Source organism: Manis javanica, chromosome 14 (genome assembly GCF_040802235.1).
Source record: "Manis javanica isolate MJ-LG chromosome 14, MJ_LKY, whole genome shotgun sequence".
Lineage (NCBI taxonomy): Eukaryota > Metazoa > Chordata > Mammalia > Pholidota > Manidae > Manis > Manis javanica.
Window position 1 is genome coordinate 54,042,785 of NC_133169.1, and position 24,256 is coordinate 54,067,040.

Sequence of the window (24,256 nt, forward strand, 5' to 3'; positions counted from 1 at the left end):
ACAGACAATAACTCAGCTCACCCTGAAAGCAAGACAAGCAGCCTTGATTGATATGCTCCCAAACCAAGAAACTGCTATTCTAAATTTCTTATGCTAACTCTACAAAATAGTCCAAAAACCTGATAACTCAGTGTCTCCTTAAAAATAAACATTTAGAGGCCATTTGGTGGGTCTGCATCCCTAGCTCTTTGTCTCTCAACCGCCTATAAATCCCCTAGACAGCGCACCACCCTGGGCTCTCTTGTCCCCCACTGGCTCATGCCAGGAGCTCTGTCTGTCCTCTCACTGCATCTCTCAATAGAAGTCTCCCTGGCTCTCCTACCTTGACTGTTTGCTATGTTCATTCTTCAACTCTGCAAACAAGAACCCCGGCATCAATATCGAAGATCTGAAAGGACCAGCCAGGGGACTCAAAACTTAACGGCTCAAGAGTGGTGCTGAGAATGCATCCCTCATATTTATTGATCAAAGAATTGTACACAATGATCTAAAGAGTGACTTAATGCCTAATGTATAACTAACCATAACTAGCTGCTTGACAGTCCCCAATCCCATGGAGCGGAACAATCCCAAAACGACAATGTAGGAACAGTCACGTTACATTGTGGAAATGAGGTCTAATTAAGATAACGTTTTTGAACATACATCAGAAGTTACAGAAAAACCAGTTAGAGTAGTTGAATCATATATCACAGTTGATTATTACTTTCCAGGCCCACCAGGCCCATAGGACCCCCATGTGATACTCCACATTTTAAAAAATTAACAGCTTTGAGATTTAATTCACATTCCATAAAACACATACTTTAAACATGTACAGTTCAGTGGTTTTTAGTTTATTCTGATTGTACAACTGTCACCACCACTATCTAATGTTAGGACATTTTCATCACCCCAGAAAGAAACTGTCATTCAGCCACTCCTCAGTCCTTCTTCCTCCAACCTCTGGCAAACAGTTACCTACTTTCTGTCCTTATAGATTTGCCTATTTTGGACATTTCATATTAGTGGCATCTTACATGTATTCTTTTATGAATGGCCTCTTTCATTTAGTGTGTTTTCAAGGTTCATCCATGTTTTAACATGTATCAGCACTTCACTCTTACTACTGATAAATAATATCTTTTCGGGAGGATCCATTAGCCTACCTTGCCGTTCATCATGCCCCTTCTTCAGGGCGTCCCCAGGCAATGACTGACTGACACAGAGCACAAAAGGGCAGCCCTTTGCGGCTGATTCATGCACCAGAGGTCAGCATGGGGAACAAATGGAACAGAGACTGAGACCACATCCTTGCCTAGCCTCTTCCCTGCCCTCTCCTGTTTACCAAACTCCCTTCTTGTCCTCCCCAGTAGATCAGACTCACGTGAATTCCCTCCTTGGGCTCTGCCTTAGGCAATCTGACCTAAGACCTAGGGAGAAAATCACACAATGCTGCTGACTTGTCTGAACTTTTGACCACTTCCCTTACAAAGTCTCCTGGGTTCCTACTCTAATACACTTCTCAAAGCAACTGCCCATCACTTCTTGTTTAAAACCTCCACCAAACCCTTCTCCGTTATTTTTTTCCTGACAGAAACAGAAGCAATTAAAAAGGACCTTTTCAATCTTCCCACCAATAAACCTACCCCCATTTTTCAAATGTCCCTTTTTTAGCTTCCAAAGATTTCAAAGAGCTAAGAATTTGTAGAAAGAAATGTTTATTCAGCTTTATAGCACTTCAAAGGCACCTAAAAATGAAAAATACATATGTAAAAGTGAAAGTATTTTTTTAGTGGGAAAGGTAAAGAAAAGCCAAGTTACCAATATAAAAATATCAATGTATTCATTCATCTAATACTTCCTTAAATAAAAAAAATCCATTCTCTTTTGTATGATGGGAGAATGGATATGCTTAGACTTACTTTTTAAAAAATGTTCCTCTTAGGAGGCCATGGCTATGGCTGGGTTTCCATAATCCCTGACACAAGTTAGTAGCCAAGGCCAAAGTAAGTCTGAGAAGTTGCTGGTTGTGGAGGCCACTCCAGGACAAGTTTCATCAGAATTCATGTGAAAACAGCATCGAGTTTGTTCAGCACCTGGAGTGCCAAACTTTATTTCATTTTCTCATTTAATCATTACAAGAACCCTCAATTTGGTATTGTTTTTGTATTTGTAGATCGGGATGCTTTCTGTCTGATATAGTAAGTGCCTTCTGTGCCACAAAGTGAATAAATAGTAGACAACAGAGAACCCCCCCCCCAAAAAAATTTCCTCTTAAAATTCCTGGTTTTCATAAAATTGACTACATTTTCTTTTTTTTTCATTCTAAAGTTTGACCCTTTATTTCCATGCTATTTATGGTTAACTTTTACATTTTAAAAATAATTTAACTTCAAAACATGTTTTCTTAACAATGATTAAAAGGAACTATCTGCAACTTCTCTTTCAATGAACATGGTCTCTGTGGCATGGATAGGCAACATGAGGTAAGGCCACTGTTACTTCTGGCTGTACAGAGAATTAGGATTACGGGCACAGGAGCTTCCTGCTGGATCCTACTCTGCTTCTTAGCTCAGCACCCGTAGCCCCCTCCCATGGAGGCTAATGCACTATAGTAAGAGAATCACTCACAGAGTTTTAGCTGGAAGCAAACACTGGGGTTTGGTGCTTCCAACCTGAGGTTAAGTACACCTGTGCTTATTACACCACCCTTGTAATACAGTTTCCAGTTAACTACTCACAAACCCATTCACACTCAAAGCTCTTTCTGCCTCTGATCTTGGTGGTAATACCTCGGTTCTATTCTAGTCTATTGTTTCCCTGTATTCCCAGGGGGTTCTACAGCTCTGTTGGATTTTATTGTTAATTTTATCCCATTATACATTCTTCAAATCTCCTACCAGCTTTCCTGCTTTGCTGCTTCATGTATTTATATTTCTCCTATCACCTTAAGATGAGTTTAAGTTAAGGGAGATATGAGTGCATATGCATTTAGTTGTCAGCTTCCTTTGACTAGAAGTTTGAAGCTAAAAACATCAGAATGAAACCTAAAACACATATTAATGAAGATGATGTTACTGAGTTACAGGATAGGGCACACAAATATTTGAATAAAATGTAATCACTTATTCAAAACTAGAAACTTTATTTAAAAAGTCCTTTTTAGATGTATCTAAACTGCTAACCACTTATTTAAAATCTTTAAGATTAAGGCAAACACTTATACACTGAATCCCCAAGTAAAAATACTAACCAACTGAAGTTTGTTGTCCATTAAAACAAATTAAAGTTCTTAATTAAAGAATAGCTGTTGCAAATTAAGGAAATACAGCACATGCTTAATTAACATCAGTTCCCTTTCCCTATATCATATTAAAAATTCACACACTCTCTTCTCACCTCTCCTAAGAAAGCATTTGAACATCCCATATATAAAAAAACCTTAAAGTTTGATCTCCCCTAATATTATTTGATCATAAAGTTCTTTCGTCAGTGGAACATAAGATTTTTTCAAGTTATCCATGAAGTAAAGTGGATCAGAAATTTCCAGTGGACTAAATCCTTCTTCCACCAGCTGAAACTTCTGTACTTTGAATGTCCCCGTTGTTTCCATCTTTTCCTATAAAGCAATTACCAGGATTAGTAGAATCACTTCGTATTATTTATTATTTTATTACTATAAACAATACTTTGAAGAACATCTTTGTATATAACATTTGTGCATCTTTATTTCCTAAGGAAATATATTCCTGGAAATGAAATTACTAAAGATATATGCAAATTCCAAGAATCTGAGCACACGTTTACATTGTTTTCCAGAGAGTTTATATAACAAATTGTGCTTCCACAAGCAGAATGAAAAGACCAATTTAACTGCATCCCAACCATACTCAGTAATATCACATTTACAATTTTTTGGTACATGTATTGGCAACAATAATCCTTTTTTAATTTGTGCTAAACAGAGTTTGAATAAGATAGTTGCTTTATTCATTTTGTCAGAAGTAACAAAGTTTTGCATTGCTTATATCAGATCATTTATTATAATTCATTTGTTAAATAAGTATTTTGACTGCCCACTAGCTTCATGCACTGTGCTTACTACAGCAAACACTGTAATAAACACTAGTCATGGCACAAGTTCTTTTAGGTGTTAAATGATACCAAAAACATTTTTAAATTTGTACAAGCCTGGTTTAGTCTTCTTCTAAGGTAGTCCTGTGCCAAAATATTTCTCTTGCTTAATGAAAGTAAATTTTAAGTTGACCTAGGGGAAAATGTTAAAAACATTGTTTGGTCCATCAACTTTCTACTCCCTATAATACATTTTTTTGGGGGTGGTGTCATAAATGGGCAACAGGAAGGATCCTGGTAGTCTTGTTATTGATGCATGAAGCTACACAGGTGATAAAATTGTACAGAACTTAATACACACACACAAATAAGTGTAAGCAAAACAGGAGATTTTAATACAATAGGTTGATTAGATCAATGTCCATATCCTGGTTTTAATAGTTTCAAAAAATGTTACCATTGGAGGGAACGAGGTAAAGGGCAGATACAGGATCTCTCTGTATTATTTCTTGTAACTGCATGTAAAGCTACAATTAGCTCAATATAAATTTCAATTAAAAATGTGTTACTTGTTTCATATTTACTTCCCTTTAGTATTTCAACAGATTGTTATGAAAATAATCAGAGGCAATGTGTGAAGCTCTTACAGATTAAAACAATTATGTGGATACAATAGACATTTATGACAGTTCAGACAATGTGCCCCATTGGTCAAGAGGTGACTTATATACCAAGATTACTCATCAAATGCTTTCAAGGTGAATCTGATGCCATTTCTTGCACTATCAGGGATCTAATCACGACATGACAAATACATCGTGAAAAATTCTGTGTGATTGGATGTTAAGAGATGATGAGTTCTAGTTTCAGGAAGTGATATTTGAGGCACAATATTAAATAAGTGATGGCTGAATAAATGAGTAAGAAAATTTAGCAAGTTGCTGAGTAGGTCTGTGTCTTTTTATTGCACTTTATCTCAGTAACCTAACAAGAGAAAGCCCACTCCTCAAAGCAAATGAATTCAGAATTCCCCCAGTGAGGATAAAAACTAAAAGTAGAATTGCTTGAGGCAATTGCTTTTAGGTTCTGCACACATCCTGCAGACATCTTGACGTCAGCTTTCTGGGACCTAGTTTTAGGCACACGACACCCAATGCCTTCACAAGGCCTGTGTTAAGCCGTGGTTTTTGGCTTGCCACCATTACTAGGACTATCATTTCTGCTCTGAGGGCTTGATTAAAGAGGAAGAGAGCAATTTTATAATTAGGACAAAAGCAAGGATCCTGGCATTTCATCACGTTTCCTTCTATCATTAGGCTCAACTATGGCATAAATTAGCATCCCCATGATTTACATTATTCTTGAAATGTTCTAATGTAAATAAAGTGCTCCTATTAGTTAAAAGAGAAAATATTCTTTTGTAGTTAAACTACCTCCTGGATTCCTGGTTTTAAATCTGATGGGAAAGTAAAATTACCTGAATTCCTCAAATTCAGACAGTAAAATTACCTGAATTCTTAAAAATCGTGGACAGGCATAAGGTGGCAGATATGTTACAACTTGTTCATAAATGTTTTCCAAGTCTAAAGACTTATTTGGTTTTAAAATAATAGAAGCCATTCCTGCTTTTCCTTCATGATCTGAAAAATGAAGTTTGAAATAGAGTCACTTTTACAAGTAATAGTGGATTTAAAAAATAATCCTATTAATTACATACTAATTGTTGCAAATAGAGATATTAAATCATTGCAGCAATAACAATGAAATACTAGCATCAACGAGGGGCATCTGATTTCCTAAGCATGAATCCCTCCCTAGAAATCATTTAGGAACAAGGAAGGGCAAGTCTGTCCTTAATTGTCTAACTACAAAAATGGAACAGATGGAATGGAAAACACAATAAATGACTCATAATTTGCATCCTTTAGTATAAAATATTAAGAAGAAACAACTATTTAAAGACAAACATATTTCAGAGACGTGTCCATGTTAAGCATCGATGCAAAAAATAAAGGGTATGTTTTTAAGTTGAAATACTAGAGGCTGGTATTCCCATAACTAATTTCATAGATCACTTACTGCTTCTCATGCCACCTATTGGTTTTTCCAGGGAATCAGAACTCCTGCAGCACTTCTCCAGCCCTCAGTGGCTGTCTATTAGAGTCTAAATGCCCTTCCTCTGTTCCCCCATCCAAACACTCCCACCCCCAGGATCCCCTGGACCTACAAACATTAGTTGGGAAACAGGTCATTTGTTATAAAAAAAAAAGTGTGGTGTGAGAGTGAGAGCACAGGGACAGTTGTCCTATGATTTCAAGTTGGCCACATTTTTTTGACATTTCTACGATCATGAGACAATCCTTACATGCATCTTTATAAAAAATAAAGGTTGCCAAACAGATTTTAAACTAATTTTAAAAAGAGGTCAGTAGTATTAAACAGTTAAACTAGAACATATTCCTTTCTTAGTGGCATGCGTGAACTCTAGTCATAAACAGAAAAATAATAGACTATTGAAAAGCTGTAACTATTTTCAAGCAGTGAGTCACTGACCTGAATTTTCAAACTTTGCTTAAAAATACACACATACACTGAAATTCATTTGGTGCCTTCCCCCTGATGGGACCTTGAAGATGGTTACCTTGGCCCAGGGCATTGCTTGCCGAGACAAGACTAAGATATTTATTTTAATATATAATAAATGAAATTTTGAATTAGTAAGATCATTGCAAAACTAAAGTGGGATATTCTTTTCTGAGAATCTTTCCAAACCTGAAATATATTCATACCTGGCACAGCCACACCATAGATGTTTGCTTCCTGTATGAAATCCAACATGCCAATAATATCCGCCACCTCTGTGGTTGCAACATTTTCCCCTTTCCATCTAAATAAAAAACAAGATCTGGATTTGAAGGACTAAGTACCCAGTTTTAGTTTTAGGGACCTGCCTCTGGTTCTGTGCAAGCACCTATTAACCAAAAATGATGGAGTCATTCAAAATGAAGGCATTTCTTAGGAAACACTTTGCTGATAAATCAAAATTAGTGTATCTGTGTTTTAGCTAAATTTACTTTATCTATGTCCCATTGCTATATAATAACTTACTTATAAAATGTGTTTCTATAAGTCATAAAAAACAAAATAATGATAAGTCCCTCTTTATTTTATAATATAACAGGTATAAAAAACTCCCTGTTTCTAATAATAGAGATAGAAAAGATTGAAAGAAAAGCTGTAGTTGTCTTTCAGTGAACTGACCCCCTCTAATTTCTAGGAGAGCCCCTTTGGCTCTTTTAATGTGTATGAATGAATATTTTATTTTAATTAAAATAATTGTATATAAAGTGAGTTTATAATTTTGCCCAAGATGAGGAAAGAGAAGTATAATTCATTTATTCATTTGAGCATTTTCTAATGCCTGCTGTCCTTCACTGTTCTGTAGTCATTAACTAGTAAAGCAAAATGATTTCCATAAGCCCAAAATAATCTTAAGGAATTAAAAAAGAAAATATAAGAATGGGAAATTTTGCTGTTTCAGCAGGTGAAGAATTATACCAATTTGACCAAGTTGATTTTTATTATTTATTATTTCTATTATTTCTATTATTATTATTATTAAATATACTATTTAGTAAACCAAATTGACTCATTTTTAAAAAATTATAAAAATTGACATCAATAAACAACTGCTGTTTCAATTTAGAAAAAAGATGGCCAATGAATTTTTACATGGGGAGACATTATCGTCATCAAAGAGCATGTGGTCTGTAAGTTTTCCATGGAGCCTTGCTCAGACAGTGGACCACAATCACAGGACAAGCAGGACAGCTGGTAATTCTTACCTAAAAGTATCTCCAATACGGTCCGAAAAATAAAGGAAATTCTCCTGATCTTGGACCATCAAATCTCCGGTGTTAAAGTAAACATCTCCCTTTCTAAAAACATCACAAAGCAACTTCTTTTCTGTGTGCTTCTTGTTCCCAGCATAACCAAAGAAAGGATTCTTGGCATTCACTTGAGAAATGAGAAGGCCAGGTTCTCCTGTGAGAGAAAGGCGTTTTTCAGTGATCTGATTACAGCTAACTGTACACACCATGCATGTGCCTAACTTATACCTCACCAACACAGCCTGAGCTGCTTCTCTTACTTTCCTCTGGACCTATTTTCAGGATACTTGATATCATTTACTCTGCATGCCTACATCTAGTACATCCTTTCATGCATTGCCACACACACAATATCCTTTGGAAAAACTAACAAAGAGAAAATTGAATGTAAGGAAAGGTATATTAAATTTATCTTACATCTTCAGTAGATAGACCAAAGGCTACTTTTCTTTTGGATTACACAGATTTTATCACTTTTATATATTTAGCTATATAAATAACCATAATAATAGTTTTAATTGAATTGAAGATAATGATAGTAGCAATGTTTATTGGGCACTTACTATGCTGTTTATTCTTCACAGAATTCTTTTAAAATTAATAATTGACACCCCTATTTTACAGGCAAGGAACCATGGCCTCCCAGAAGAGTGAAGTTACCGAAGTCCAATAGATATGAATGGACCTAGAACTCAAATTCAAGTCTCTATGATTTTGCTACAAGGTTTCTGTACAATACAATCTCTGATCTACTTAATACATTATTAGTAGCTTATGAAAATGTCTTATTCCTCTGGGACGTTGTCTGGAAATCCTCAATGGGCAAGAGATAAGACACGAAATTTATTAGTTATACTTGTTTTCAGACATATTTTCTGAAATAATTTTTCAATCAGATTTATTCAAATTACTTAAGATTTTGCCCAATCATCTGCACGGTGAAAAACTATTCCTAAAAGAATGTTGTAGCGAAAGGGCAGAAGCAACCATCAACCAGAGTGTTTCAAGGCCACTGTCGACTAGCTTTGACCCCGGCGAAGAAGAGGTAAAAACATCCCTCTGGCTAGCTGCGGCTGAATTCCAGCAAACTGCAAAGCAATTTATGTCAGTTTAACACTCTATTCAACTTCATGGCTCCCACCCCTTTACATCCTGGCTTCCCAGGGCACACGTGCCGCTGGCCAAGCCTGGGGGCTCTGCTACAGCAGGGGCCCCTCACTGCCATCACCAGCACCATCAATTTCAGCACCCTCATAACCACCGCATGGTGACACTTAACGAGCACTTTCTGCCTACCAGTCACCGTTCTGAGGGCTCTACACATGTACCCCATCTGACCCTCACCACAAACCTGTAAGACAGACCCTCACATTCTCTTCATTCTACAGGTGAAGGAACTGGGGAAGAAAAAGGAATTTTCCTGCTGCCACAGAGCTGCCAAATGCTATGGTGGAAGTATTTTTTAAGCAGGTCCATCTGACTCACCCACACCTCTCCTCCATCGCATATCCCGTCAGTCTACATTCTCTATACTTCAGAAATTTCCAAGCCTCTTCTATTCCCCTTAAGCTTTATGTTCTTTGCTTTTTTTACAGATGAAAGTTTCTTCCCTGAGAAATTAATTATTCCAAGTGCTTAAAAAGGTCATAGTGTATTCTTATTTATCCCTGCTAGGCGTGATTTATGCAACACACAATGCTTTACTGGGAAAAACATTGAATAACCCCTAACAAGAACTAGAAAAGAGTTAAATCAGATATGTGGTGACAATCCGCTTCTTAACAAACACTGAGGTTTACATAAGCAGTTTGAGGATTCAAGTTCCATTGTCAGATATTATTGGAATTGCAATAAATAAATCTCACTAGAAAAGTATGTTTAAATAAAGTTCTTTGCAAACTCTTTAGAAATGGCTTCTCTTCTGGATACTATCTATAAAGTTGAATGCCTGTAGGCTTAAAAAATTCAGAGGACTGGGAAATTTGCTTTTTTATTAGATACAGCTTACATTTTTTTCCAATCTTCCAGCTACTAGAAAAAAAACAACAAAAAACTTCATTTACAGCCTTTTATCTCCACATTTGAAGTAAAGATTTAAAGGACATCACCTGAGAAGTAACTTAAACATATTCTGAGACAGTGAAAAGTTAATTTCGGCCTGCTTTATTCAGACTGGACTTTTAAACAATTCTAAGTGTGTATCTCTACACTTAACTTTCTAGATTGATGATACGCTGTAGCAAGTTAATTCAGGCATTTGCTTTCATTAACATTTCTAACCAAAAATGATCAGAAAGTCTCCCCTGGTGGAGGAGGAGAGTGAGAGGAGAAAGAGGAGACGGTACCGAGACACATGCCAGACCCGCCACAGGGCTTTACATACACCGTCCCGTTTCCTTGTCAGCAGTAGCCTCATGAGGTAAGTAATGTCACCTCTACTCTACACATGAAGACAACGAGACTCAAACAGGTTGGGCGCCCTGTCTGAAGCTGAACAGTTTCTCATCGTGTGAGCCCAAGTCAGCCTGCCTTTCCCCCATACCTAGAAGGATAAGTCATTTCTCTTTATATTACACTTGGATGATACAGGACGATAGACATACACCACGGTTAGAAACTGCAAGTGGTGAATTAAAATTATGAGCCGAATAGTATTCACTTTTAAATTTTAATAATTTACCACCAGAGCAACCCACGTGGGGCCCCTAGCATCTAATAATTAAACAATTCCACCTGCACTGAAATTCCAAGTTACATTGAAATAACCATTCCTTCTTTTAATTCAACAGTAATTAAATAGAAATGCAAAAACTCTACCCGAGGAAACCTCTTCAAACATGAGAGTCTTACCTTTTTTCACACGACTGCACCAGCCCTGTTCATTTCTAATGGGCTCATCTTTCTGAAAATCATACTCTATCAAGTCAAAAGTGAAAAAAAGCTGCAAAAACAAAAACACACAAAGGAAAACAAGGTTCTGTGCAGTGACCTCTACTGGTAGTAAATTTTATGCTCGTCAATTGAAACAATGAATTAAAATGTGGTTTCATTAAAATAAGTAAACTTGACTATGAAAAATGAAATAAACACCCAAAAGTCAAAACTACAGGTATCAGTAAGCAGCACTCATGGACTGGCATTTGCTTTCATTTCTTTTATGCTGCCCGTTACCTTAGCAGAACATGGTTCAGTGTGACCTTAAATAAAGTGATGTCAAGCAATCACAAGTGAGCTCAATTACATCCTCTACCAACCACAGGTAGGAGGGCCACTTCCATGCCTTCTCTTTGGAGTCATTCAAAACATCCCTGGAAATGGGAAGTTTCAGCAGAACTAAAAGTAGACTGTGTGAATGGAAGCATTTTGTTGTCTATTTTTAACTTGCAAGCCCTTGAAAGGGGACTTTTACTTTGACCTTTTCTCTAGGCTTTCATTCCAACATCCCTAAGCGGACACTCAGTTCATCTGTGCCCTGCTGTGCTGTGAGACAGTGAATTTGGTGGGACATACCCTCATCACATGGGTAAACAAGCTAATTGGGCATCTGTCCTTATCCCCAAATATTTCCTGCTCCTCTGCTCCTGTAATGTCCACGTTGCCATGTCATGCAGATTCATAGATCTGCTAAAATCTGACCCTGGAGAGAATTGCAGGTTACTTCAGTCCAACCTCCTCTCTTTATAAGAAAATTGAGGTTTTCCTGATCAGTGAAACAAACGATCTTCTTAAATAAGCTGAACTAGAAAGCAGTAACCTAAAGCAGAGGTAGTAAGAGGAAGTAAGAAAAAAATAAGAAGGAAGGACAAACAGAAGAGAGAGAGAAAAAGAGGAGAAGGATGGGAAGGAGAAAAATGAATATAGATCAAAAAAGTGGAAAAAGATGAATCAGATTAATGAGATAAATATGACAATATTACTATCAAAGACTAAACACAAACTTCTCTGGTTTTTAATCTCAGTAAAATCAGCATGTAAACAGAATCACAATTCATTATTTGAATTAAAATGTATATGAGAACACAACTAATATTGATTGAGCACTTACTCTATGCCAGACACTGTGCTAAGAGCTTAAGAGTAGAATTTAGTTTGACCATCATAACATCCTATGAGGAAGAAATTAGTTTTACCCTATTTTAAGATGAGGGCCAGTGAAAGAGGCGGCAAAGCAAGTATATTGTTATTCTCAACATAAAGATTCTTTATTAAAATGCCAGCCTGCATTCTGTTAGCCTCTGTAATTGAGATAACAGCATATTGACCACTTGCCTAATGACTAGTAAAGAGAAAGACTCCAAAAGTTCTGAACTGCGTTTATCAACTTAACCAAACAAGAATTGAGCCCTGTTCATTACCCGTTCTTTTCTTCCCTGTTTCAAAATGCTTTATATTTTGAAAAAATTTGCCCAGCAACTGGTGATACCAGCTTTGCTGGTATTTCTTTCATATTAGTTTGGCAAATACATGCGTGAGCGAGATTCACTCCATGATAATCACTGCTCAGTGTGGCTGTTCTCAGATACAGGGAACTTGATGGTCAGAAATTTGGTAACTTTGTAATGAAAATGAAATTGAAACTTCACAACATCTAGAAGTAGCCTGAACTGGAGCAGTAAGTGTGAAGATACAGGGTTTTCTATTATTTTTCTGCCTTTGAGAGGTCCAGTCAGATTACAAAAATGGCTGTATTACTTTTTGGTGTTAAGGTGTATGAGTTCTTTATATGTTTTGGATGTCAAGCCCTTATTGGATAAATCATCAGTGAATATATTCTCCCATACTGTAGGTTGTCTTTTTGTTCTGTTGATGGTGTCCTTTGCTGTACAGAAGATTTTTAGCTTGATTTAGTCCTACTTGTTCACTTTATATGTTGTTTCCCTTGCCCGAGGAGATGTGTCCAGGAAAAATTGCTCATGCTTATGGTCAAGAGACTTTTGCCTATGTTTCCTTCTATGAGGTTTAAGTTTCATATCTTACATTTAGGTGTTTAATCCACTTTCATTTTACTTTTGCGTATGGAGGTAGACAATAATCCAGTTTCATTCTCTTGCATGTAGCTGTCCAGTTTTTCCAACACCAGTTACTGAAAGAACGTCTTTTCCCCCTTGTATATTCATGGCTCCTTTATAGTATATTAATTGACCATATATGCTTGGGTTTATATCTGGGTTCTTTATTCTGTCGTTGATCTATAGGTATGTTCTTGTGCCGGTACCATACTGTTTTGATTACAATAGCTTTGTAGTATAGCTTGAAGTCAGGGAGTATAATACCCCCAGCTTTGTTCTTCTTTATCAGGATGGCTTTGGCTATTTGGGGTCTTTTGTGGTTCTATACAAATTTTAGCATTATCTGCTTTAGTTCATTAAAAATGATGGTATTTTGATAGGGATTGCACTGAATCTGTAAATTGCTTTGGGAAGCATTGCAATTTTGGCAATATTAATTCTTCCTATCCATGAGCACAGAATAGATTTCCATTTATTTGTGTCTTCTTTAATTTCTCTCATTAGTGTCTTATAGTTTTCAGAGTACAGATCTCAATAAAAAAATGGGCAGATTAAAAAAATTTTTCTCAATTAAAAAAATTACATAAAAAAATACATAAAAAAACAAGAAAAATCATTTTTCTAAAGAAGACATACAGATGATCAACAGACACATGAAAAGATGTGCCTAATCATCAGGAAAATGCAATCCAAACTGCAATGAGATATCACCTCACAACAGTTAGAATGGCCACTATCCAAAAGACAAGAAATAACAAATGTTGGCAAGGATGTAGAGAAAAGGGAACTCTCCTACACTGTTGGTGGGAATGTAAATTGGTACAGCCTCCACGGAAAACAGTATGGAGGTTCCTCAAAAACTAAAAACAGAAATACCATATGACCCAGGAATTCCACTTATAGGAATTTACCCAAAAATCCAAAATCCCTGATTTGAGAAGATACATGCACCCCTATTTTTACTGCCACATTATTTACAACAGCCAAGATATGGAAGCAACCCAAGTGTCCAACAATCGATGAATGAATAAAGAAGATGTGGAACAAATACTCAATGGAATATTATTCAGCCATAAAAAGGAAATCCTGTCATTTTTCAACAACATGGATGGACCTAGAGGTATTACACTAAGTGAATTAAGCCAGATGGAGAAAGACAAATACTATATTATTTCACTTATTTGTGGAATATAAATACAAAGCAAAACAGAAAGAACAAAATAGCAGTGGACTCATAGACACTGAGAACTGACTGGTGGTTACCATGGGGGAGGGGTCGGGGTGGGTGGGTGGGGAGAGTAAAGGGGATAAAAGGGCAGAAAAATTCTCAATCATAATATAAGTTGGTCACAGGGATGGTAGTACAGGATGGAGAATATAGTGAATGGTTCTGTAACATCTTTCTACATTGACAGATAGTAACGACACTAGAGAGGGTGAGTATTTAATAATATGGGTAACTGTTGAACCACTGTGTTGTATACTTGAAACCAATATGACTGTATATCACTAGTACTTCAATTAAAAAAAAGGCTGTGTTGTAACAACATAAATAAAAAAATAGATATAATGCCTTCTAAAACATATGCACATGTACAGATACACGTAGAGGTATAGTAAAGGTGTTTAGAGCACAGCAGCAGGGGGTCCCCTTCATAACACATGAGGTGAATGGAGGCCTAGAACTGCATGGTACATGCCCATGTGGCTGTATGCACAGGCCCTTGGAGTTCTCACACATACCTGTATGCCTTTGCATATTCAGATCCCTAGTCCCTAAAAGATGCCTATTTTTAAGACAATAAAAAAAGCATAGAAAGATATGATGAAAATGAGCCTTTGTATGAATTCCCATATTTTATCTTTCCTATTGTATCTATGGATTTATGGCTGTGAAAGATGAGAGAATTTGTACTTAAGTGTTACAAGTATTCTTACATTGTCAGGATTTGTACTTGTATCCCACCTATAAACATAATTCAGAGCTGTTCAATCTGTATTTAAACAAACCCAAACTTTTTAACTGTTGGTGATTCCTTCATTTCTAAGTTCTGCTTTGCATTCAGGTCGACCAAAAATTTGCATTCAGTGAATTTCATAAAGAAGAATTGCATTCCTCTAAATACATGACTATTGTATTCTTCATCTTCTTAAAATTTGGAGAACAGCTCTTTGTTGCCTTTATACTTGAAGAAGAGCTTAATCAGAACTAAAATTCTTAGGTGAAGACATTACTTTCCTCTTTTTCTGTCACTGAGGATTTTGTTTTTGTTTTGAGAGATGCCTGAGATGTTTCCCACCTTCACTCTACACTTTATGCATCCCTTTGCCTTTTCCACGCCTGCATCTCCTTCTGGATGTTTATGTTCAGTAATTTCACCAGTATATATAATTTTCTGATGATCATTCTGTACCATGTACTTTTTCTCCCCCTGGGACACAACATGTTGTTTTGCTAAAGACTCAAGTCTTAAGAGAAGTTTACTTTTATTAGTTTCAAGTAATTTTTTCTCTTTCATTTTTTTTTTCTGCAGGAAAACCAATTAAACATGTCAGATCATTGTTTGTTTTCAAATCTGTCTTTTTAATTTCTTTCATATTATTATTTGCTTATTCTTTTTGTTGCATTTGTGTACTTCTTAATCCCATCCATCTTGCTCCCTAACAACGTTTGTAGTCCTGTTTACTTTTAAGTCCTTTAATGTGGTGCTCATTTCTGTAATATTTTCATTTTTTCCTTTTATGATTTTTCTTTGAGCTGAGCCTTCCTACTTTCCAAATACTTTTGTTGATTTATATTTTCCTTGCTCTTTCCTCCTTTTTGAGCTCTTATTTTTTAATGGGAAAATTATTGCAACTTTTGAACCTATGGGAAATTGTTTTTCTAAACATTTCCTGGTCATTTTGGAGGATTATTATTTTGATGGGCATCCATATATTTTTTTCAGCTGGCTTTTATTTAAATTTTCTCCCTTTTTTTTGAAGTTATATTTCCCCTAGGGATTTCATATCTATTCTTCCCATTTATCATCCTTCGGGGTAGAAAAAAATCCATAACTTTAACTTGGGTTTGTTTCTCAAATGATTTGTCATTATATTTTTCGTATTGTTTGCTTTGGCGGGTATTTGGGCAAACATCAAATTCATGCATTTGTAGGTAAACATGCCATGCAAGGAGTATATCTGGATCAAAAGAACTGTTTTGCTGCCTCAACCTTTTCCTTTACTATTAACCTCCTGTCTCTGCTTAGAGGCTGATTCCTCTCTGAGACAGCACATGCAAACATCCATTAGGTTTGAGTTTTTGACAGACACACTTATTAAATCTCCTCACATAATTATGAAACAATTTTTGGTCCAAATTTTTCTGACTACCTGCTAGGTAACAAACAATATGTAAATGAAATGATAAAAGACAGACTAGAATTCATATGATACTAAGTACATTTTTTTTTCCATTTCCAAACTTAAAAAAAAAAAAACACTAAAGTGAACAGAAAATCAGTTTTCCAAATACCCTGGAGACAATAACAACTTCCTGCATTTCTAGCATTAGTGCAATCTAACAGGGAAGATAAATTGTTTCAAAATTATAGTGAAGTCAAGCCAGTATTATAAAATACAAATCTCGTTCATCATACTCTTGTTGGCTGATTACCTCAGAGTGACTCTGTTTCACTAAGGAGCTATTTGGTATGAATATCAAATTTTTAATGGAACCAGTGCAATGAATTGAAAAAATTAACTGTAAAGAACATGAAGCTCAGTGATAGCAGCACTTACTTTCCCAAAATTACTTTTGTTCAAAACACAGGTGGCATTTCTGACATGTCAGCAAGACCCTCAAAACCCCAAAGAATGCATTTTATAAATAGTTTGTACCCCTTCTTTAGGTTCCAAACATTAGGATGACTTATAACAGCTTTGAATCAATTTCTCTACTCTCTCAAAATTTCATATTCATTTCTTTTGAAACTATTTATGAAATGTTTCTTTTCTAATTCCTTTAATTTGTGCTTTTTATTATTTCCTTCCTTTTATTTTGAGCTTATTTTAGTTGTTTTATAATGTATAGAGATGGCTATTTAGCTTATGAATTCTCAGCTGCTCTTATCTGAGTCCACAAGTAACATATTCATTATGAAATATAACATTTTCATTATGATTCAGCTCAAATTATATTCCAATTTCTATCATGACTTTTTTGGATTCATGGAAATTTAGAGATGTTTTACTTCCAAATATATAGATGATCTAACTCATTTTTAAAAAGTTATCTCTACCTTCATTAAATGGTGGTCAGAGAACACAATCCATATATACTCCATCCTTTGAAATTTGCTGGAATTCCTTAAGTGGTCTAGTAATCTTTGTGAATGTTTCATAAATGCTTCAAAAGAATGGATACTCTGCAGTTTTAGAGGCAGTGTCTTATATATGTCCATTAGTTTGAATGGCTTGTTTACAGTATTAAAGTATTCTGTAGCACTTTAGGATTTTTTTTTCTTTGCTTCTTCTATCAAATACTGAAAGACCTATATGCTACTGCGATTCTGGATTTGTTTATTTCCTCTTGAGGTTATGTAAATTTTGCCATCAGATTTTGAGACTGTTTACTTTCACTTTTATTCCTTAAAAAATATTATTGTTGTGTATAAGTTCTATTTTGCAAATCATTTTCTCCAAGCCTGTTGAAGATACCTGTTCCCTATCTTTTGCCTTGTATCGTTGTTATTGAGAAATCAGCTGCACGTCTTTTACTCCTAGGAAGATGATTTTTTGGCTGCTTTTAAGATTTTAATGGAATCTTAATACAGCTTTTAAGGAAACAGTAGTATTAGAAGCCTATACATAACTTTGAGTGATATAAAAGTGAAAAGTAGAAGTAGTGAATTGAAAATACTCATGGAAAATGGAAAGAGTTTAATATGTATCAGAATCTATGCTTGCTGTTTATATATTACATGATTAAATTTCAAAAGAACAGAAAAAGTAGGTGTTATTATCCCCATATTCCAGAGGGAAAACATGGTAGATGGTCGAGGCTTCAGGACCTACACTACCACTTCACTTAGCCACCACTTTATTTACAGAAGTCCTTAACTTAAAAAAAACAAAGGTGATAATATTTACCACAATTTACAAGCACAAAGTCTAAAATAGAAGTTAGCAGACCTCAATCTATTTTGTAAAGAAAATGTACTTACTTTGTAAAAGAAATTTGTTCTCCCAACGGATCCAATTTTCCCAGTGTGATTCATGAAGCAAATGTTTCCCTCAGTAGCTCCATAAAACTCACACATCTTAATATTTCCAAATCTGTCTAAAAATTCTCGCCACACGTCACTCCGGATGCCATTTCCAACTGCCAAACGCACCTGATGCTCCTTTTCCCCTTCTCTCTGTTAGAAGAAAGAATTTTACCTGTAATTTATTAGTTCCACTTCCCAGTTCTTTCATGCATTACTATTACATAACCGGCAAATATCCAAGAAGTAAGTTGCATATGTACAATACTGGAAGGGAAGTAAAAAATTAAATCTTGTTTATGTCTGTTACAGAACTGTGTCCACCAGTTAATGAAACTAACACTGGCCCAGAGTGATAGAACTTTTATTTCCTCATATCTGGGAAAAGCTTTTCCTAAATTCAAGTAACTGAAGGCTTATTTTGGTAGAGAGCAGGTAAGGAAGAAAGCATGTTTCAGGAACAATGGATTACTTAAAAATATATATACATATATATATACACAGACACACATATATATGTTTATATATATATCTATATTTGAGTTTGCACTGTCAGCTCTATCATTTTTCATCTATACAAATTTGAACAAGAGTATGGAAACAATTCTGATTCTGTTTATTCCTCTGCAAGCCTGATAAGAATAGCTATCTCATTTATGTCCTGTAGTCTGCAGTTAAGCCAAGGGCCTAACATACAATAAGCAAAAGAGGTCATCTAATCACTATAATTTTTGGCTTATAAACAGAACAAGTACCTGTAACTATTGTTATTGGATGAACAATATTCTCATATTTTTAATTCTAGTTCAGATGTTAGAATTAAAGGAAAAAACAGAACTTAATTTTATTCTACAGTTAATAAACACTGTTAACTAACATGAATTATACACTGATGAAAAATTAGAACCTTACACCTGTGAGAATGGCTATTAACAAAAAGACAAGAAATTACAAGTGGTGCAGCCACTATGGAAAACAGAATGGAGGTTCCTCAAAGTATTAAAAATAGAACCACCATATGACCCAGCAACTCCACTTCTGGGTAAGTATTCAAAGAAGACAAAAACACTAATTCAAAAAGATATGTGCACCCCCATGTTTGCCACAGCCGTATTTACAATAGCCAAGACAGGGAATCAACATAAATGTCCATGATGGATGAATGGGTAAGAAAATGTGGTACATATATACACAGTGAAATATTATTCAGCTATAAAAAGAATGAAATCTTGCCACTTGTGGTAACATGGATGGAACCTGAGGGCATTAGGCTATGTGAACTAAGTCAGACAGAGAAAGACAGAACCCCAAGCTCATTGATACAGAGAACAGACAGGTGGTAAAATGGGTGAAGGAGGTCAAGAGATACAAATTTCCAGTTCCAAAATAAATAAACCATGGGGATGTAATGTACAGCATGATGACTATAGTTAATAATACTCTCTTGTATATCTGAAAGTTGCTAAGAGAATAAATCTTCAAAGTTCTTATCACACAAAAAATAAATTTGCAACTATGTATAGTGTTGGATGCTAACGACTTAATTTGGTGATCATTTCAGAATATATGCAAATATCAAATCACTATGCTATACATCTGAATCTAATGTTATATCATACCTCAAAAAATTAGAGGAAGAATACATTATCTGTGTAGTCATTGTAAATCTAAGATCCCCTCTGAGCTACCTCCATAGTTCCCCAAAATAATTCAAAATAACAAGAAATAATAATAAATCAGTAACAATGAGAGACAAACAAAATTTAAAATGCTGGGTCACATTCTTTAACTCTGTACCTTCTCAGACTTAAAGGAAAGATTTTAATCTGTTAGCTGTCAAGCACATAGACAATGTGAATGTTTGTTTTATGTTTCTTTAAGAGCTCTTCTCACTGGATATAACTGGGAGCTGGTTTTATTTGTAAAGTAGGTGAACAGCTTCTAATACACACTGAGCATATTGGTAAATGAACAAAATATCGGTGTCTGTGTGCCTCTGTCTTTCTGTGTGCCTCTGGTCACAGGAGCCTTTTGAAAAACATTGCCCAGCTAGTGACGTGAAGCTCTTCAGTGACCCCAGAATGTGACTGGAAGCCACTGGAGGGCATTGAGCAGAGTCTGGCATAGTAACATCAGCTGCCACCAAGTGGCATGATGGGCTGGGGGGCTGGCAGAGTTGAGGAAAGCAGCTGAAGTGCTCCAGATGAAAGATGATAGAGGGAAGAACCCACGTTATGGTCAGGGATACGGAAAGGAGGCTCCGCAGAGGGACAAGTGTGAGGAAGAACACATCATCGGCACCGGCAGAGAGAGATGCGTTCGCACAGAGACAGAGACCCACACAACGGAGAGCGAGACACAGGGACAAAGAGTGCTGTATGCATACAGCAAGAGTCTCTGCCTCTCTCTCTCACACACAGAAAAACAAAGATAAAAAGACAAACTAGACACACAGAAACACACTCAAAGACAGACAGAGAGGCACACACACAGACACACAAATACGGAGACAAAGCTGCCCACAGAGACACAGGTTCCGGGACACACAGGAAGAGACACGTGCTGATAGGGAGATAAAGAAGCAGAAACCGAGGCAGAGAGAGGGGGAGAGGGAGGCAGACACAGAAGCCCAAAGAGCACACATACACGAGTAAACATTTTGCAGCACACAGAGAGGACTCAGTTCAGCTTCAGCCATCTGAAATGCCACTCTAAATTTAGAAGAGAATTTGCTGAATGGGTCTGAACTTTCAGTACAGAGATCCCAAGGTCCTGGATTTCAGGAGGCCAGTTTCCCTCCGGCTTTCAGTACCACGCAGCCAACTGATGTGACGATACCCGTAAAGGAATCACATCAGTTTGAACCAAGGCTCTTGTTTTTTCCCAGTGTTCTTTGAGAGCTGTTTTCTAGCAGGGGTTAAATTGTAGTTACTTCCTAGCGGGTCACAGATTTATCTGCTCACTTGCTGAAAAAAGCAGGCCCCCAACAAACACCAGCCTAGAAACAAAATCTCTTTCTTCCAGAACATGAGCTTAGTCCTACTCAGAGAATCTATAACACAACCGGGCTGAATAGTCTCTTTGTAGGCCTACGACAAGTGAAACCTTTAGAGGTTCTGTTTAAATGCAAGTAATTCTGTATCAGCCTTGACTTCTCAGGGAACAAAGACTGTTTTTTGATAGATGGGGAGAGAGACAGCAAAGAAATCTAAATTCATAGTAAAAATCAAGGTGCAAATCAAGTCTGCCTTCAGCCCTTTGTTAGAAGCCACTTAATAATGCACAAACGTATGGTCGAATTCCTAAAGGATCACCTAAAATATACAACAATACATATTAGGGGTTATGGTTCCTCCATCTTAATTCTATTTAAGAGCCCGTTTTCCTAAAATCCACTCATAATTAGACCTGTACGTGTGCCACACCAACACACCCCCTGTAATAAAAACCATATATTCCAAGAGCTTCCTTCACAGACACTCCGATACTATACATTGAAAAAATAGAGGCAGCCAGCCAGGTGGGCATTACAGAACAGATAGAGAGTAACACTGAATGCAAAACAGCCGGAGAATCCCGGGATAGAAAAACACATCAAATAGTCAACTTTCTTACACTGAAGTAGGAATGGAGTGGGAAGAGCATGGGGTCCTCTTCTGAGAAAGGACAGGAGGGCATGTAAAAGCAGAGGCCTGCATGGCTAATGCAGTGCGGGTGCTAGCTGCCCCCTCAGTCATTGTCACGGAGCCTCTCCAGCCGGGTTAGGACAAGCCAGGGCCTCAGGGATGCAGCCACCAGTTCCAGAAAGCATTTGAAGGCATAAATAATAGCTTGAAAAGAGCTCTGTGGTCTCCACGGTTACAGCAGAGACCAACCACCTTGTGGGCTTATTTCCAATTCATTTTCTAGATACACTAGTAACGGGGATTGCCAGTTGCAGACCACTTGCTCTGGAGAGGTGCTCTCTATCCTGACAGCACTCAGAGAATTCAAAGTGCAAGGAAAACTGCTTTAGAGCAGACCTATTTCACAGTTGCCTCATAGAGAAGATCAGCTCCAAGAGCCTCCAACACTTGCCTCTAACCTGAACGGCAGCATTGATGGGCCTAAAAAATAAAAGCCTGGGTAGACTTACAGGAGGTTAATCTTCCCTGGAAACCCAGAAAAAAGGTTGCCTGAACCACAGCTACCACGATTCAATAATGAAATATACCCAAAAGTGCAGGGGCCCATTAGCAAGATAATTTCGGCCGTGAGCAGCTGTAGCAAGGGCACGACTCCCTCCCGCAATGATGCAAACCTTGGGTTTATCCAAACTCCCTCACTGGACTCCGTCCTACCCAGGAACTCTTTTTTCTGATTATAGTTGAGCTTCCATGCTAGTACGATGCGGTTTGATTCTGGTTTTATTTTTTGATACACTCAGCAGGATTTGCTCATGGATTAGATGGTGTGTGGGGGTGGGGGTGGGGTGAAAGAAAGAGAAGCTTCAAGGGAGATGCCAGAGTTTTTTAGTGAGTACCTGGAGGAATGGAGTCGTCATGAACCGTGACTGTCAAGATGGGGCAAGTGGATGGAGCAGGTTGTCTAAAGAGTTAGGCTTCGGTCATTTTTTAGGTAAGAATGACAATTACATTTCTAAGTGGAGATGTCAAGTAGGAACCCAGATATATAAAGCTTGAAGTCAAGGGAGAAGGCAGGGTATTTACAGCCAGGAACATACACAGGGAATGAGAGTAGAGAGAGAAGAGAAATGGCTTGGCTGCAAGTGCTGGCACTCCAACAGGCAGAGGTCAGGAAGCCTGAGGAAGACCCAGCCATGGAGACAACTAGAGCTATACATGGGCTTTCTTGAGCCTGGTTTAGGTGAGTCTAATCGAAAGACATGGACTGAGAAATGGGGCTCTGAACCTGTCACGCAGGAGACCAGATCTTTGATTTTGGCATAATTGTTATGATAAAAAAAACCATTTTGTGAGAACTCTTGGGAGAAGGCCAAGTGTCCTCTTCCAGAGAGCCCCACCACTGGGAGCTGTTTCCACTTGAATTTCTACACTTAGGTTAACTCAATAATCCTTACATCAACTCTGGACATAATCGTTATCACACTCATGTTACCGATGAAAAACACGTGGGGCTACTCAGAAACGCAAGATAATCTGCCCAATATCACAGAGCTTGTAAAACATGGAAGTTGGGCTTGAATTTCAAGCTCCCTGATTCCAAGGAGCAAAGAAATTCAATAACTTGCCTGGCATCGCATGGTGAATTAAAGGAAAAGTTGGCATTAGATTGTTGATATACTTTTTTTACCTAAATTCATTGTTATTTTTTTTGCATTGGGAATAAAATGATCTATTGGAAAATTCCAGTTGTTAATCATTTGCTAAAGGTTCTTAATGTTGCTGATAAGCCATCTCTGCCAGGCAAAGATAAATCATCTCTGACCTTGACTTGTCTATAGCAAGGACATCAAGAATAGACTATTAAAAGAATAGGCAATGTGAAAAATAGCAAATAAATAATTAAATAAATAATCTGGGATGTAAATTTCAAAATGTGAAATCAATTTGGAATGTAGGAGGACCTTACTAACATACATTTATAGTTACAATAGTATATAAACCCAAAAGTAAACGGACATATTTTCAGGGTTTCTGCTTTTATATTATTATTCCTAGTGTTTTTATTTGTGACAACTATAATAAGATTGTTAAGACTTCAATATTATTAAAGTTTATTTTAAGATTCTCATGATCTATTTAAATTGACTTTTTTGCAATCAATGTCGCATGGTTTTTAGTAGTCAAAGACCAATTATTTTTCAACACCCACAAAAATTACTCTAATTTTATAATGACACTTGTGGAAAACATTACTACATTTCGATAAAAAATAAAATCTTTCTATTTGCATTGGGCATCTGAATTTACATTTTTTCACATATATCTTGTAACTGGATTGTGAGAATTGAGGGTCAAATTAGGAAAAGTAAGTATTGCTATTTTATATAAAGACAGGAACCACGGCTCAGAGATGCGAAGTGACCAGC

At 36.7% G+C, this 24,256-nt stretch overlaps 1 protein-coding gene across 2 annotated transcripts in view; it reads right to left on the reverse strand.

Annotated features, from left to right (window-relative positions):
- Positions 1 to 417: 417 nt before the first annotated feature.
- Positions 418 to 24,256, reverse strand: part of SLC27A6 (solute carrier family 27 member 6) — a 72,431-nt gene continuing 48,592 nt past the window's right edge. For both annotated transcript variants that reach the window (XM_073222172.1, XM_073222171.1), the window contains 6 exons: positions 18,163 to 18,357; positions 10,797 to 10,887; positions 7,902 to 8,100; positions 6,846 to 6,943; positions 5,566 to 5,696; positions 418 to 3,601 (listed from right to left, as the gene is read on the reverse strand). In XM_073222172.1, the coding sequence (XP_073078273.1) occupies positions 3,425 to 3,601; positions 5,566 to 5,696; positions 6,846 to 6,943; positions 7,902 to 8,100; positions 10,797 to 10,887; positions 18,163 to 18,357 (891 nt within the window). In that variant the 3' untranslated portion in view covers positions 418 to 3,424. The remainder of the gene's footprint in view (positions 3,602 to 5,565; positions 5,697 to 6,845; positions 6,944 to 7,901; positions 8,101 to 10,796; positions 10,888 to 18,162; positions 18,358 to 24,256) is intronic.